We start from the raw sequence: 12,651 nt of genomic DNA on the forward strand, positions 1-12,651 counted from the left end.
CATTTATTTGCAACAAAAGAAGAAACAAACCATTATTAAAGCTTTTGCTGAAAAGCTTGTTATTTTAGTTTTAGAAAATGTTTAACAAATTGATATGCAATAATTAAAAATAATAACAAAGTTACGCTTTTAGCATAAATATAGTTGATTTTAGCATGAAATAATAAATATTTTTCTAGAATATATCTAAAACTGTCGCCAACACCAAAATGACTCCTTTACTGCTCAACATAATATCGCCAATCCCGTCCGTGATTAAACCTATTCCGGCATAGCTGTAACTGTCGTGAAAGATTAATTCGCGACATACCCTCAAATTATATCGAAATTCACTGATAAGTTATGATTTATTAACATCTTGGAAGTAAAATTATGGAATTCCCACTTACCATATTTTGCTGCACAAAATAATACTGACAATTCTTCCTAATGAAAATTTTATGATTTAAACAAGGAACGTCAACTACACTTTCGCTTTCATATTCACATGAACAGAATCCAGACGCAATGAAACAGGAAATGATTGCGTAAACCGAAAGTCTACACGGAAAGTGGTACATTTACTATTTTTAGATTCAACTGAAACGGCGGAATCCTTTTTCTACATAATAATTTGAATGAAAACTACAAGACGCTATACAAATCGTATTTAGCATTGACTGTTGTGTACTCGCTATGCAATTTCCAAGTGGTGCTGTAAGCCGCGATAGTAGGTGGTAGAGGAGAGTTTGAACGATAGTCACGTGGTTCGAAATCAGTGACGAACTTTTATTTCTCAGTCAGTGGTAGGAAGAGTGTGGAGATAACAACTATTCCTCTTACTTTTTTTTTTTTTTTTTTTTTTTTTTGGTTTGTTTCATTGGTTTTAGTAATTTCGTACGCCGCAGCTTCACATTCGTCTTGCACGCCTTTTTTTTTTTTCTTCACTTATTTGCTGTTATTTGGTTTGATTTTCATGCTCTCGTTTCTGAATTTTTTTAATAATGAATAAATTATCTCTCCTTGATTAAGAAAATGTTGCTGTGGTGTGTCTCATAAGAATTATTGCATTCATCGAAAACATATTCACTACAAACATATCAGGCGGAGATTCTGATACCTCTGATAAAGAAGCACGTGGCAAAGGGAACAACTTTTTATTATTACTGATGATAGCGGACCTCTTAGGCCTGCATGGGCATTATATGCTGCAGCTGTAATTGATTTCACAAATTTCATTAATCCAACAACTTGTGCACATACCCTGTTCACAGAATCGAACAGATGGCTTCTGAAAGTAAAATTATTAAAAAGTGGTCTTTACAAGGAAAATTTAGCTGATACTTACTCGAATACTTATTTCGGTGTGAAGTTAAACATAATGGCAAGATTCCTTTACAGAAATTTTAAGAACAATTAAAATGCATATCCTTTTAGGGAAATTTACTTAAAAAGGTGGGGAGGGGTTCTAAAAAAATGAAGTATTCCTAGATATAAGTGCACAAATTTTCTTCAGCTCTTTTATGGAATTAATTCAACATTTACTTCAATAATAATGTTAACATATACTTTCCTTCTCTACTTCTTTATACGAAATAAAGGAAATATTGTGATCGTGAAAGTTTTCGTGTATCATATTTCAACGAAATTTCCGTTTTAACCGCTAGTGTATGCAATTTAACGATGTTTTTGCATGACATCTACTTGTATGAACAGAATAAAAGACTCTTTTTACAAAAACGGGTTTCAGAAAGAATTTAAAATGAATTCAGAAGAGAGTTTTTTCGTGACATTTGTACGTACGTATGTATGTATCTCGCGTAACTCAAAAATCGTGTAGCCTCGGAAAATTTGAAATTTTGTACATAGGAATACTATAACATGTATTTGTGCGCCTTCCTTTTTAGGTTGCTATCAGCATGAAATAGCCAATCTTTTACTGGCTCCGTGAGCTAAGTTTTTTTTATTATCACTATATGTTGGTAAATTGTGCATTTTTTTCTTTAAAAATAATTGAATTATATTGTTCTTATCTTCCGGTTAAGGATTTTATGCCTTTAGTTAATCTGCATGCAATAGTTTTAGAATTATTAACAATGTAAAAGTTGTTTAAATGCGTCTAAGCCTAATTTTTTTTACCACAGCAGCCATAATTGTTTATATTTGAAACTTAGAAGAATAGTGAATTGCGTCAGTTTCTGCACCTTCAGTGTCTTTTTGCCGAGTGGGACCAAAAGTAAATTTTCAGTTTTTTACACCAAAAAATCAGCTTTCTTCCCCGCTCGCCGAATTGCTTGTTTTTGCGTAGAAACTTTAATTTTAATTATAATTAATAATAATTTTAATTTAATAACAGTTAAAAAAATTTAATTGTTTTATATTTTTACATTTTTAATAAAGATAGTTTGAGGTTTTTATGTATTTTTGCCTTGTGGCGATCATGTTAAACCAACTAAATTTTACCTGCATATGCTTAATATGACGCTTTTCTGTTAACATGAATTTAATTGCACTAACTTTCCTGTTTAAGAAGCAAAGTTTATCTTACAAATAATTTAATATGTCTAATCACTTAATTTTTTGATTAGTTTCACTTACATATGTTTAATATCATGCTATGCACTAAATATCATGTTTAAAACCCTAATTTTTGATTTATATCATGTTTTGTTTAAAAACTTAATCGTATACTCCTAAAACTGTTGGCGAAGTTAGCGGCAAAACGTACACGCTCGCCAGCGAGTTCTGTGCGGAAGCGCCAGGGGGTTCTTTGCGGAAGTTTAATTAATTTTCCCTCTATTTTAGGAAGCTTATTTACTGCAATTTGATTTTTTGCAACTGTAAATACTTTATCCGAAAACTTGTGCATGTTTGTATATAGAATTTCATGAAGATTTTTGTATTGCCTCAGAATTATCCTGATTAATTTTATAATCTGGAGTTGTAAATAGCTCATAAATAATTGTAAACAGCTCATAAATAATGGTAAATAGCTCATAAATTGTAAATAGCTTGCCTTTGTTGTAAATAGCTCATGACAATTTATCGGTCAAATTTTTATGTATTTTATTCTCAATATTATGTTTTGTACTGTAATAATATTTTCGAAATTAGAAATATCTAGGAAGTTTCACAGCCAACTAGAGAATTTGGGAATTCCAAATGACAACTCTCTACCAAACTCCAGTCACTTCCCTGTACGGGAAAACGTCAAATAACTCTTATTAAAGTGCCCTCAGCGGCTTAAGTGCGAATACATGGTATTTAGTAAATAACGGTACACACAAAACGTTATTTTGGGCGTAATGTCAAATTTGAAAGCTTTCTTATTTTCTCTCTTTTTTTTAAATTTTGTATTCAAATCATAAATTCCAATAAATCGTTTAAATGAACACTGCTAATAGAAAAATTGTAAATTCTTCAAAATATTGACTAGAACATAAAAAGCGCAAAATCGCATTAGCATTCGTCAACTCTTATCTTGCAGATAAAGCATTGCCTGAAATCCATTTTTATTTAAATTCAAATGATTGTTTTAAATTAAAAATATTATTACTTATATTGAGATAAAAATTGTGAAATGAATCTATCATACGATAAGTTTTAAAAAGGTGTTTCACTACTTTGGGCTATCAGTTTATGATGTTGTTTTGTGTTTATTACGTTAAAATTATATATTATGTGCCTTATATTTTCGTAACTGCCTGTGCTCCTATTTTTCTCGTGTTCATCACGTGTCGCCAAGTCGATATTTTTACCTACTGTTCAATATACATGATTATCTTATAGACCTGTGATTTTTATAATATTTTCTCAACTGTTATGGACTTTTGCTTAAACCTTAGAACTTTTAATTTTGTATTTATGTTGATTCATTCGAAAATAATTTATTTTTCGATGGAGGAAAGATCGTCGCACTTAGGTACTCCGGTGATGCACCATTCTACTCAGAAAACAGTGTTTTCAGTAATCTTTTTATGCTGTTATGAACATATTTGCTCTTCTATGATATATTATTACATGGATAAGTTTAAATATAAGTCTATTTGTATCTTATAGTGTCTTGCGTTTCGGTGGATAATAAATTCGTATTTTTGGTTACATTAAACCCATATGATGTAGGTCGACGAAAATAAAATTAGACCTTATCGGACAAGATGGGCCATGTGGTATAAGGCGTACCATAATTTTTTATCAGAGCTTTTTCGATATAACTGAATTCCTAGCGCACATTGGCCCACCAGCGGCCGAGCGGTAACGTCGCTGAACACTGGTAGTTCGGTCTGAGGTTCGAATCCCGCGAACGGGCTGGCTGCATGGGTGTTTTCGTGGTTTTCCCCATGTGTAACGTGTATACGAGACAGTTTCCCTTAAAAAGTCCTCCACGAAGGCATCCCTCCCTTAGCCCTCGAGTGCTTTGCCTTAATCTCATAAACCAAACCAAACCTAGCGCAAATTGTGTGCTCAACCAAACCAGATGCTTCTGTGCAAAATCAATTGAGTGCGCAATGTAAGCGAGACTCTGCGGTTCTGCCGAATTCAATCATTTCATCTGCTTTCATTCTAACATTCATAACAGCATATCACCATCTATTTCATTTGGAAGGAATTACAATTAAACTTCAGGGACGAGCTGTTGATAGTGTGGAAGCCTATAGCATGGTCCAGGAAATAATTGAGTTTTATATTTCTGGGCGTGAAAATGTAGAAAAGAGTTTTGAGAGTATATTTGATCATTCTGGGCAAATGTGTAAAATAATAGGTATAGCGTGCTTAAACTCACACGCATCATTCGAAAGCAAAGCTAGCGAAATAATGCTTTTTTTAGTTTTGTGTTTAATTATTACAAAACTATTTTAGCAATCCCTTTACTTGACCACCTTACTTTCCATTTAAAATTTCAATTTTCAAATGTAGAAAAGACTGCTTCATCCCTGTTTTGCATACAACCATCCGTTTGGGCTGATCATGTAAGATCATTAATTGCTGTAAATGAGTTGAAGGTGACATATAAATATGATTTACCCTCTCCCGAAAAACATCTAAACGAAGACATGACTGTGGCGACACACAACAGTGGCGACGGCATTTTTTTGTCTATTCCCAAAGCAAAGCTTCCAGACACATAGTTTTGTCTTTAAAAACCTTCGAATAAAATCTTTATCCAAACTATTGATGTGCTCTTACACATAGCAGCTACACTGCCGATAAAACCTTGCGAATGTGAACGTTCCGCAGGTGCCTTGAAAAAGGTTTGAAAATAGCTACTATGACGGAACGACGCAGACATTCTTTGACATTAATGCACATTCAGTATACCAGTGCTCCGCAACCGGTGTGCCATGAGCAGGATATAAGTGTGCCGCAATCAAATACATGTATTTGACATTTTGCAATTTTTTATCATGTATTTAATACACAATGACAATCGTTTTTCCTTAATAATGTCTATTTTAAATGTTTTTATATATTTCCCTGTTGTGTGGTTGTGCGTGTGATTGTAAGTGTGTCAGCATTTGAATTTTTTCGGCACTTCCTTGATAACTCGGAACTCTTTGGTATGCCACGAAATTCCAGAAAGATTTTTTGTGCGTCGCAGGTGAGAAAAGGTTGCGGAGCACTGCAGTATACCAAAGAAATATCAATTGACAAAGTTATTCATATAGCCACGAGCTTACAGCCACGAAAAAATGGAATTCGGTAATATTTTAATTGCCAAACCAAAATAAAAGACCAGAAATGTTCGCTTTTCTCAAAAGTTTTTATTTGGGATTTAATTTTATATCCAAACTAAATGATGCATTTACAACTTTTATGTATTTAATTCAATATCTTTATTACATAATTATATACAACAGAAATATGGATATTATATATATTTATTTATCTTTATAGTTGTATTATGAAACCAAAGTAAGAAGAATTAAAAAATTCTTTTAATATTTTGATAATAATTTTTAATTAATTTAAAAAAAAAATTAAGCTACGCATTTAATATGTTAGTAAGGTAATAATTGTAAATACGATAATTAAATGCAATATATCCATAATTATGTTACATACTTTTATTATTAATAAAATTCATAATAAAATTATTATTTATATTAAAATAACTTCCATTAACATAATATATTCGCTACGTAATAATTACGTACATAATTGAAGATGCTGTAATAGGTGGAACACTAAACCCATACGACTCGTAACGGGCAGCATATTTCACAAGTGCACATCAACGTAGCCACTGAGGGAGGAGTTTCGAAAATAGACCAATGAGCTTTTATTGCTCATGTGACGCTAAATCTTAGTGCAAGTGAGCGTATGTTGTTTACGTTTTAATTTGCATTTGTTTCGCAGTTATAAATGTTTAGCGTAATTGTAGAAAATATCGTAGTGCTTTCGTTTTATGAGTTTGATTAATCTCTGATATTTCACTTTCGAGATTTTTATCACGCATTAATATTTGGATTGATGTTCACGGCGCATTATCGCTCTTTGCTTCGAGAAAAATAACTCAAGCTACAATTACCCTCGAATATTATGCATTTACTAACACCTGTGGATTAAGAGAATTTTAATTGAGCTGAGAAGGATTGGAAGTGTTACAATAAATCTAGTGTTTTCAGTGCTTGCATTCTTTTGACTTTTAAAGTGTAAGATGCAGAATACATACTGTTTATTAATTAATTATATCCATTGTTAACATTAAATGTTATATCTGAATAAACTGAATATATTCGTTGTGAATAAGATAAATTCATTCTGTTTTATGAGTATTGCTTGTGTAGACAGTACGTTTAATAGTGAGAAGTTATTAAATGTGAAATTTAACACACTAAATGTATGCGGATGCAAATTAGTAAAGTGCACATTGAATAAAATTCTGCATTGGCTATTATTATAGAACATCTTTTACATATAGACTGCAATAAAAAGTGCTGACTTCTATTTACATATATAATTGGTGTAAATATTTTTCTCTTATGCATAGTTTTATGTACAGATGGCAATTGGGCTCAAATGCTTATCACATATTTCTTTCTTCGTCTTATTTACCACTTATCAAGTAATATTTCACATGGATATTTTTGTGGAGTGTCCAATATTTATTTCAAAGTCTTTCAACCAGGTAGTGAAATCTTAATAATTGCTTATATTTGATGTAACTTCGCAATGAAAACTTTCAGACGAAATCGACGATGCTTTAATTATTTAGTACAGAAAATTGCTTGGCAAAATGGGATGCCCATTGCTCCATCCTAGAACCCACTCCCTGGGTACCTACACAGACGGGCACTTGTGAAATATGCTAACGGAAACCCACCCCCGTAATCTGAGCTGACTACGCCCATGGTGACAAGAATTTTTCCAAATATCTTCTGATTATGTAGTATGATGTTCTTTGCATTATTTTTAAAGCCGCATGGAATTTGAGGAATACGTAGATGTATTAGGTTCTTAACATAGATGCTATAAACAGCTAAATTCTGAAAGTGATTCGCAGTTTTTTAAAATGTAATTTGTTGAAATATATATGTAATAAGGACAGCATTTTAAAATTACCTCACAAAAGAAGAGGCAGAAAAGTTTTCATAATAATAGCTAGTAGGAAATTCTCATACTAGATGTCACCACCAGCTGCAGTTAGCATATTCTTTTGGGCAACCTCTTGAATACCTTTTTTCACGCTTCAGTTTTTATTTTGGTTTGTTTCAAAGTAGCTGCAGAGTTATTAATGCTTCAGCAGTTTGCAGTAAGTCTTAGTACATCCCACTAATTAAAGAACTCTATAAAAAAAATGTACGATACAGTCCTTCTCTTTTTGCCGAGAATTTTCTTTTTTTAATTACTTAATAAACAAACATATTTTTTAAATGATAAAATTTATATATAATGTAACTAAAAAAAACCTTACATGAAAAAAATGTAGTTGGCTTCATATATAAATCGATCGTGAATACTATACATTTATCAGTAGCTTAAATATTTCGAGAAAAATGTTATAATTTTGTTGGTCTAATAATAGAATTATCAATTCTATGCAAAAATATTAGTCTTTAACAACTGATGGAATGGGTTCACATTTATTTTTAGTCCAAAGGAACTTTGTCCCTGAAGGACTATTGTTTTCGTTTCGCAATTTTGCGTTGGTTCACTATAAATGTCCGTTTCACTTTTCAAACTGTTGCCACCAAATGTTAGAGTTTTGCATTATATTTGAAGAAATTAAATAATGAAAAATCTGCATAAATGTATGTATATTTCTCTTATTCTGATGAAACAACGATACACAGTACACAGAGCCATCGAATTTTGAATGACGTAATCCTACTGCGAATATGGGCATGTGAAAGCCCAAATTTGAAATTTGGAATTTGTTTTGTTCTCGATTTCATAAAACTTTAACGAATTTTCGATTAACAAACTCAAGGGTTTCAAAGCGAGCCATGGCAACGTTGTACAGAAAAAACTATTTTATCGCAAGTCTCTGTATCGGAAATTCTAAAGATATGCTCAATTTAAAATTATTTTGCTATATTGCTGTTCAACTAAGTTTTATGGTTTAAGGTGTGGTGTATTGGTGTATTTAATTATGGCAAAGCACACTAGGGCTATCTGCCTAAGAGGAGGGATGCCTTTCGTGGAGGACTTTCTAAGGGAAACTGGCTCGTATACACGTTACACATGGGGAAAACCACGAAAACACCCATGCAGCCAGCCCGTTCGCGGGATTCGAACCTCGGACCGAACTACCAGTGTTCAGCGACTTTACCGCTCGGCCGCTGGTGGGCCTCTTTATGGTTTAAGAGCGAAGAATGTGATATTTAATAAATAAATGTAACACTCAAAATGTTAAAAAAACGCCCCTTTGGACGTAATTTAAAATATGAAACCCTTCAGATTTTTTATTTATTTATTTACTTTTTATTTTTATTTTATTTTATTATTAGTCCAAAGGGGCTTTTATTGTTTTCGTTTTGGCATTTTGCGTTGAAATCTTTAAAAGGCTGTATCACTTTTCAAACTGCTGCCACCAAAGATTATCGCCCTGTATTATATTGGAAGAAATTAAATAATGAAGAATCTGCATAAATGTATGATATTCCTCTCATTCTGATGAAACAACGGTACCTAGAGCCATCAAATTTTGAATGACCTAACAATGCTGCAGCTATGAGCATCTGGAAGTCGAAATTTGAAATCTAGAATATATTTATATTCGATTTCATATTTTGTAAAACTTTAACGAATTGCTGATTAATAAACTCAAGGATTTTAAAGCGAGCAATGCCAACGTTGTACAGAAAAAAAACATTTTCAGCTCCAGCGCGTGAGACTGTGTATCGGAAATTCTAAAGATATGCTCAATTTAAAATTACTTTCGATATTACTTTTAAACCGAATTTTATGGCTTAAGTACGAAGAAAATGATAAGTAATAAATAAAGGTAACACAAAAATGTTAAAGAAATGCCCCTTTGGAGTAATTTATTATCTAAAACCTTTCTGATTTTCTTTTTCTTTTTTTATTTATTCATTTTCTGCTGTTGCTGAGAGTGCACTTCCCGTGTTCCAAACTCACGTGTCATGCGAATTCTTTTTTTGAGGTTTTCTTTCTTCTTTTTACTTATTTATTTATTTTTGTGCTTATATTCACCGTGGAACGGTGTTTGGTACACCAGGGTGCCTGAGCGACAAGGCTCTACACCTTGTGGAACAGTTTAAGGATTGCGAATAGTATGACGAAATAATCTAAAAGATATTATCTAAGGTGATTTTTTTTAATAATTAAATTTTTAAAGTGAATAATTAATAACTTACAATTCATGTTTAAGGCAGAAGTAAGAGAATGCTAATTAAAGTATTAAGCGATGTCAAATGAATGCAGACCAATAGTCGTCGAGCTGGTGAGTGTGTGGATAAAGGCAAGGTTAGGCGAAGACTGGTGTTTTGAATTCGATAAGTAAGATATAAATACTATGAACGTAAAACTAAAAGGAACGTATTCGATACAATAAGAGAAGGTTAACATAAACCATAAAGATATTCTAATAAATATTACATAATATGCACATTCAGTTGGCCATGGGCCTGTTCATATTTGCTAGGTCATTGTAGTCATAATTGCAAATCTTAATGTTAATTGTTGTTAATTGTTTTTGTCTTTCATGAAAGCTTTTAGCAAGTTTATAATAATGTGAGCGTAATTGCTCCATACTCAGTTCTTCATGAATTCTGTTGTTGGGGATATACCACTCAGTTTTAACTATTTGCCTAAGAACAGAATTTTGGCAAATCTGTAATTTTTACCTATTATTATTATTATTATTATTATTATTATTATTATTATTGGTATAGGCCCAAACTGGACTGGATAGTAATGGACGGAGAACGGATTTATGAATAAGTAACTTGTTTTCAATTGATAAAACACTGTTTCAAGCAATTAAGGTTTTGCTGCGGTGATTTTAGTTAGGACTCAGACTGTCGACAATATTAGGCAATGATGTATATAATGACATTCGATATGTATAAGTATATTTTTAGATAGCAATCTTGGCTAAAAAAATGCTATTCATTAAACATCATTCGTACAAAGACGGAATCTCATTAACTTGCGCTTTTGTATCAACCTAACCCAATGGAGAAGAGTGTTGACATAATAACCCATCTCTTAACTGAGTGCTATCTATGTAATCACCAATCTGATTAATGGGGCATTTATGAGCATTTGTTCAAATTACTAACTCTTCATCGCCATTGCAATCAGTGCGTGAATCTTTCTTTCTTTCCTCTAAGGCATTAATCATTCAGTCATTCACTGAGTGCCGTATAATTAGTGCTCTTTATTTGCACGAATCAAGTAGGCTTTCTAAAATGCTGCGTATTCCTTCTTCTTTTTTCTAGCATAATATTTGTATGAACGGTATCTATAGATTATGGGTTTGCTAAGTTAGCATTTTAAGCGAGCTTAGAGTCTCATACGCTGTTTTAATTTATACAAATTAATCATAAGTACTATTTTAGAGGATATTTTGGGGAAGGGAATTAGCTTTAATTTATTTTAAGAATTTGCGTGTATGTTTAAAGGTGACTAAAGCAATGCCCAACACTTGAGTCACAGCATTCTTATAAAGAACGATATATTTATTAGGTTACCTGGTTTTTAAATGGCATAAAAATTTGAGCATTATTAGATTATATTTCAGTCTGCTTTCTCAGTAAACTCGGAATAATCTGATCATAAAAAACATTTTACTTTTAGCATTTTTTTAAACAGCCAAAGAACGTCTTAATCGGTTAACAGTTAAATTTATGAACTTAGTAATTATAATTGGCTACGGAAAAGAAGGCGGGAACTGTCTGCCACAAGAAAGTAATTTTTTTAGAAGACTGGTAATATTTTATCCATATCTAAAAAAAGTAATATCACGATGATACTCAGAAGTCAGAGTGTTTCTTGAGAAGCGAATGGAAGAATAGTCCGTATTCATTGATTCTATACCCTTTAAAATGTATTCTACCCTGGGATCGTTTAGTATACTAGTTGAGATCTGTACTATGATAGTCTCGGCTCTGGGTGCATAAAATACACGAGCCAGAGTACTATTTAGTGTGCATCCAAGAATTAGTATAACGGTAACATTCATATCCTCCAAATCTTGCGTTGTTGGTTGAGAAGGTCGTCTCTTCACCTAGGGTCGAAGGTTGACAAACGCTTCGCGCAGTAATTTAACTGTTGCAGAGTGCGACATTCTTTGGTCGAACCGCACAACCTATTTAAAATAGAAGAACTGAGCTTACAGGTAAGACTCCTATAGTTGCATTAATTTGAAAGGGTAGGTACATTGCGGGGGGGGGGGGAATATCTCCCGTTCTACTAGACCGACTGACGAAATTCAACTTGGGTTTTTCATGTCTCGAAAGCGCGACTTAGGATATATATTAGATTTATGTATAGCATTGTTCTAATATAGGTATTTTGACACAAAACCTAACTTTTTCTGAAATAACATACCATTTTTTCCCCATTTCAATTCTACGACTCAATTTCGCCAAACTACCAAGTTTTGAAAAAAATCGCAAGAGTAGTTTCTAAAAAATTAGCTCTCAAAATTTTAGCTCCTTAATGTTAATTGAGTTTGGTACATATTAATTAATCTCCCTTTTTTTATTTATCTTATTTGATTATTCCATTCACATTTCGAAATTTAGGTTCATTCCAAATAAAATTCGCCTATTTCTTATGATTTATTTTTTAAATTTGTATTTTTAAATAATTTTTATAAATTTTTCAAAAAACGTTTTGAGTTATAATCTGTAAAATTTTTACCATCATCTTAAAATAGACGTATTTCTAAGCATACCTGTCCAGATTCGAAGTTCGGACCTCTTATTTGCTGATTGGATGTGCTTCCAATTACATCACGAAGGTATATGTTGAGGAAAGAGAAAGTTTCTTATATTTTTCTCCACTTAAAGAGAGCTGGGAAGGAGGGGGCCCTACCGCCAAATCCAAGTGATGACGAATTATGATTCACCACTTTTTAGTTCGGGCGCCATATGTAGGTTTCCATAATTTTTTGAGGCCGGAAAAGATGAAGAGTTAGCTGCCCAACTAGAACATCCTGACTGCTAGGAGAACGTGCTTCCAATTACACTACGAATGCAC

The 12,651-nt window shown here is 32.5% G+C and overlaps 2 protein-coding genes across 4 annotated transcripts in view; one reads left to right on the forward strand and one right to left on the reverse strand.

The window, feature by feature from the left end:
• LOC118188087 (uncharacterized) overlaps positions 1-726 on the reverse strand; it is a 70,087-nt gene extending 69,361 nt beyond the window's left edge. The window contains exon 1 of one of the 3 annotated variants that reach the window (XM_035358440.2): positions 390-726. In XM_035358440.2, coding sequence (XP_035214331.1) covers positions 390-560 — 171 coding nt within the window. In that variant the 5' untranslated portion in view covers positions 561-726. The remainder of the gene's footprint in view (positions 1-389) is intronic. The other 2 variants (XM_035358439.2, XM_035358438.2) reach the window with 2 other exon arrangements.
• The window catches only part of LOC118188089 (uncharacterized), a 282,828-nt gene that overhangs the window by 17,766 nt on the left and 252,411 nt on the right, over positions 1-12,651 (forward strand). The window lies entirely within an intron of this gene.

This window comes from Stegodyphus dumicola, chromosome 10, assembly GCF_044657685.1.
Source record: "Stegodyphus dumicola isolate Sdum_Otavi_A_Nest chromosome 10, ASM4465768v1".
NCBI lineage: Eukaryota > Metazoa > Arthropoda > Arachnida > Araneae > Eresidae > Stegodyphus > Stegodyphus dumicola.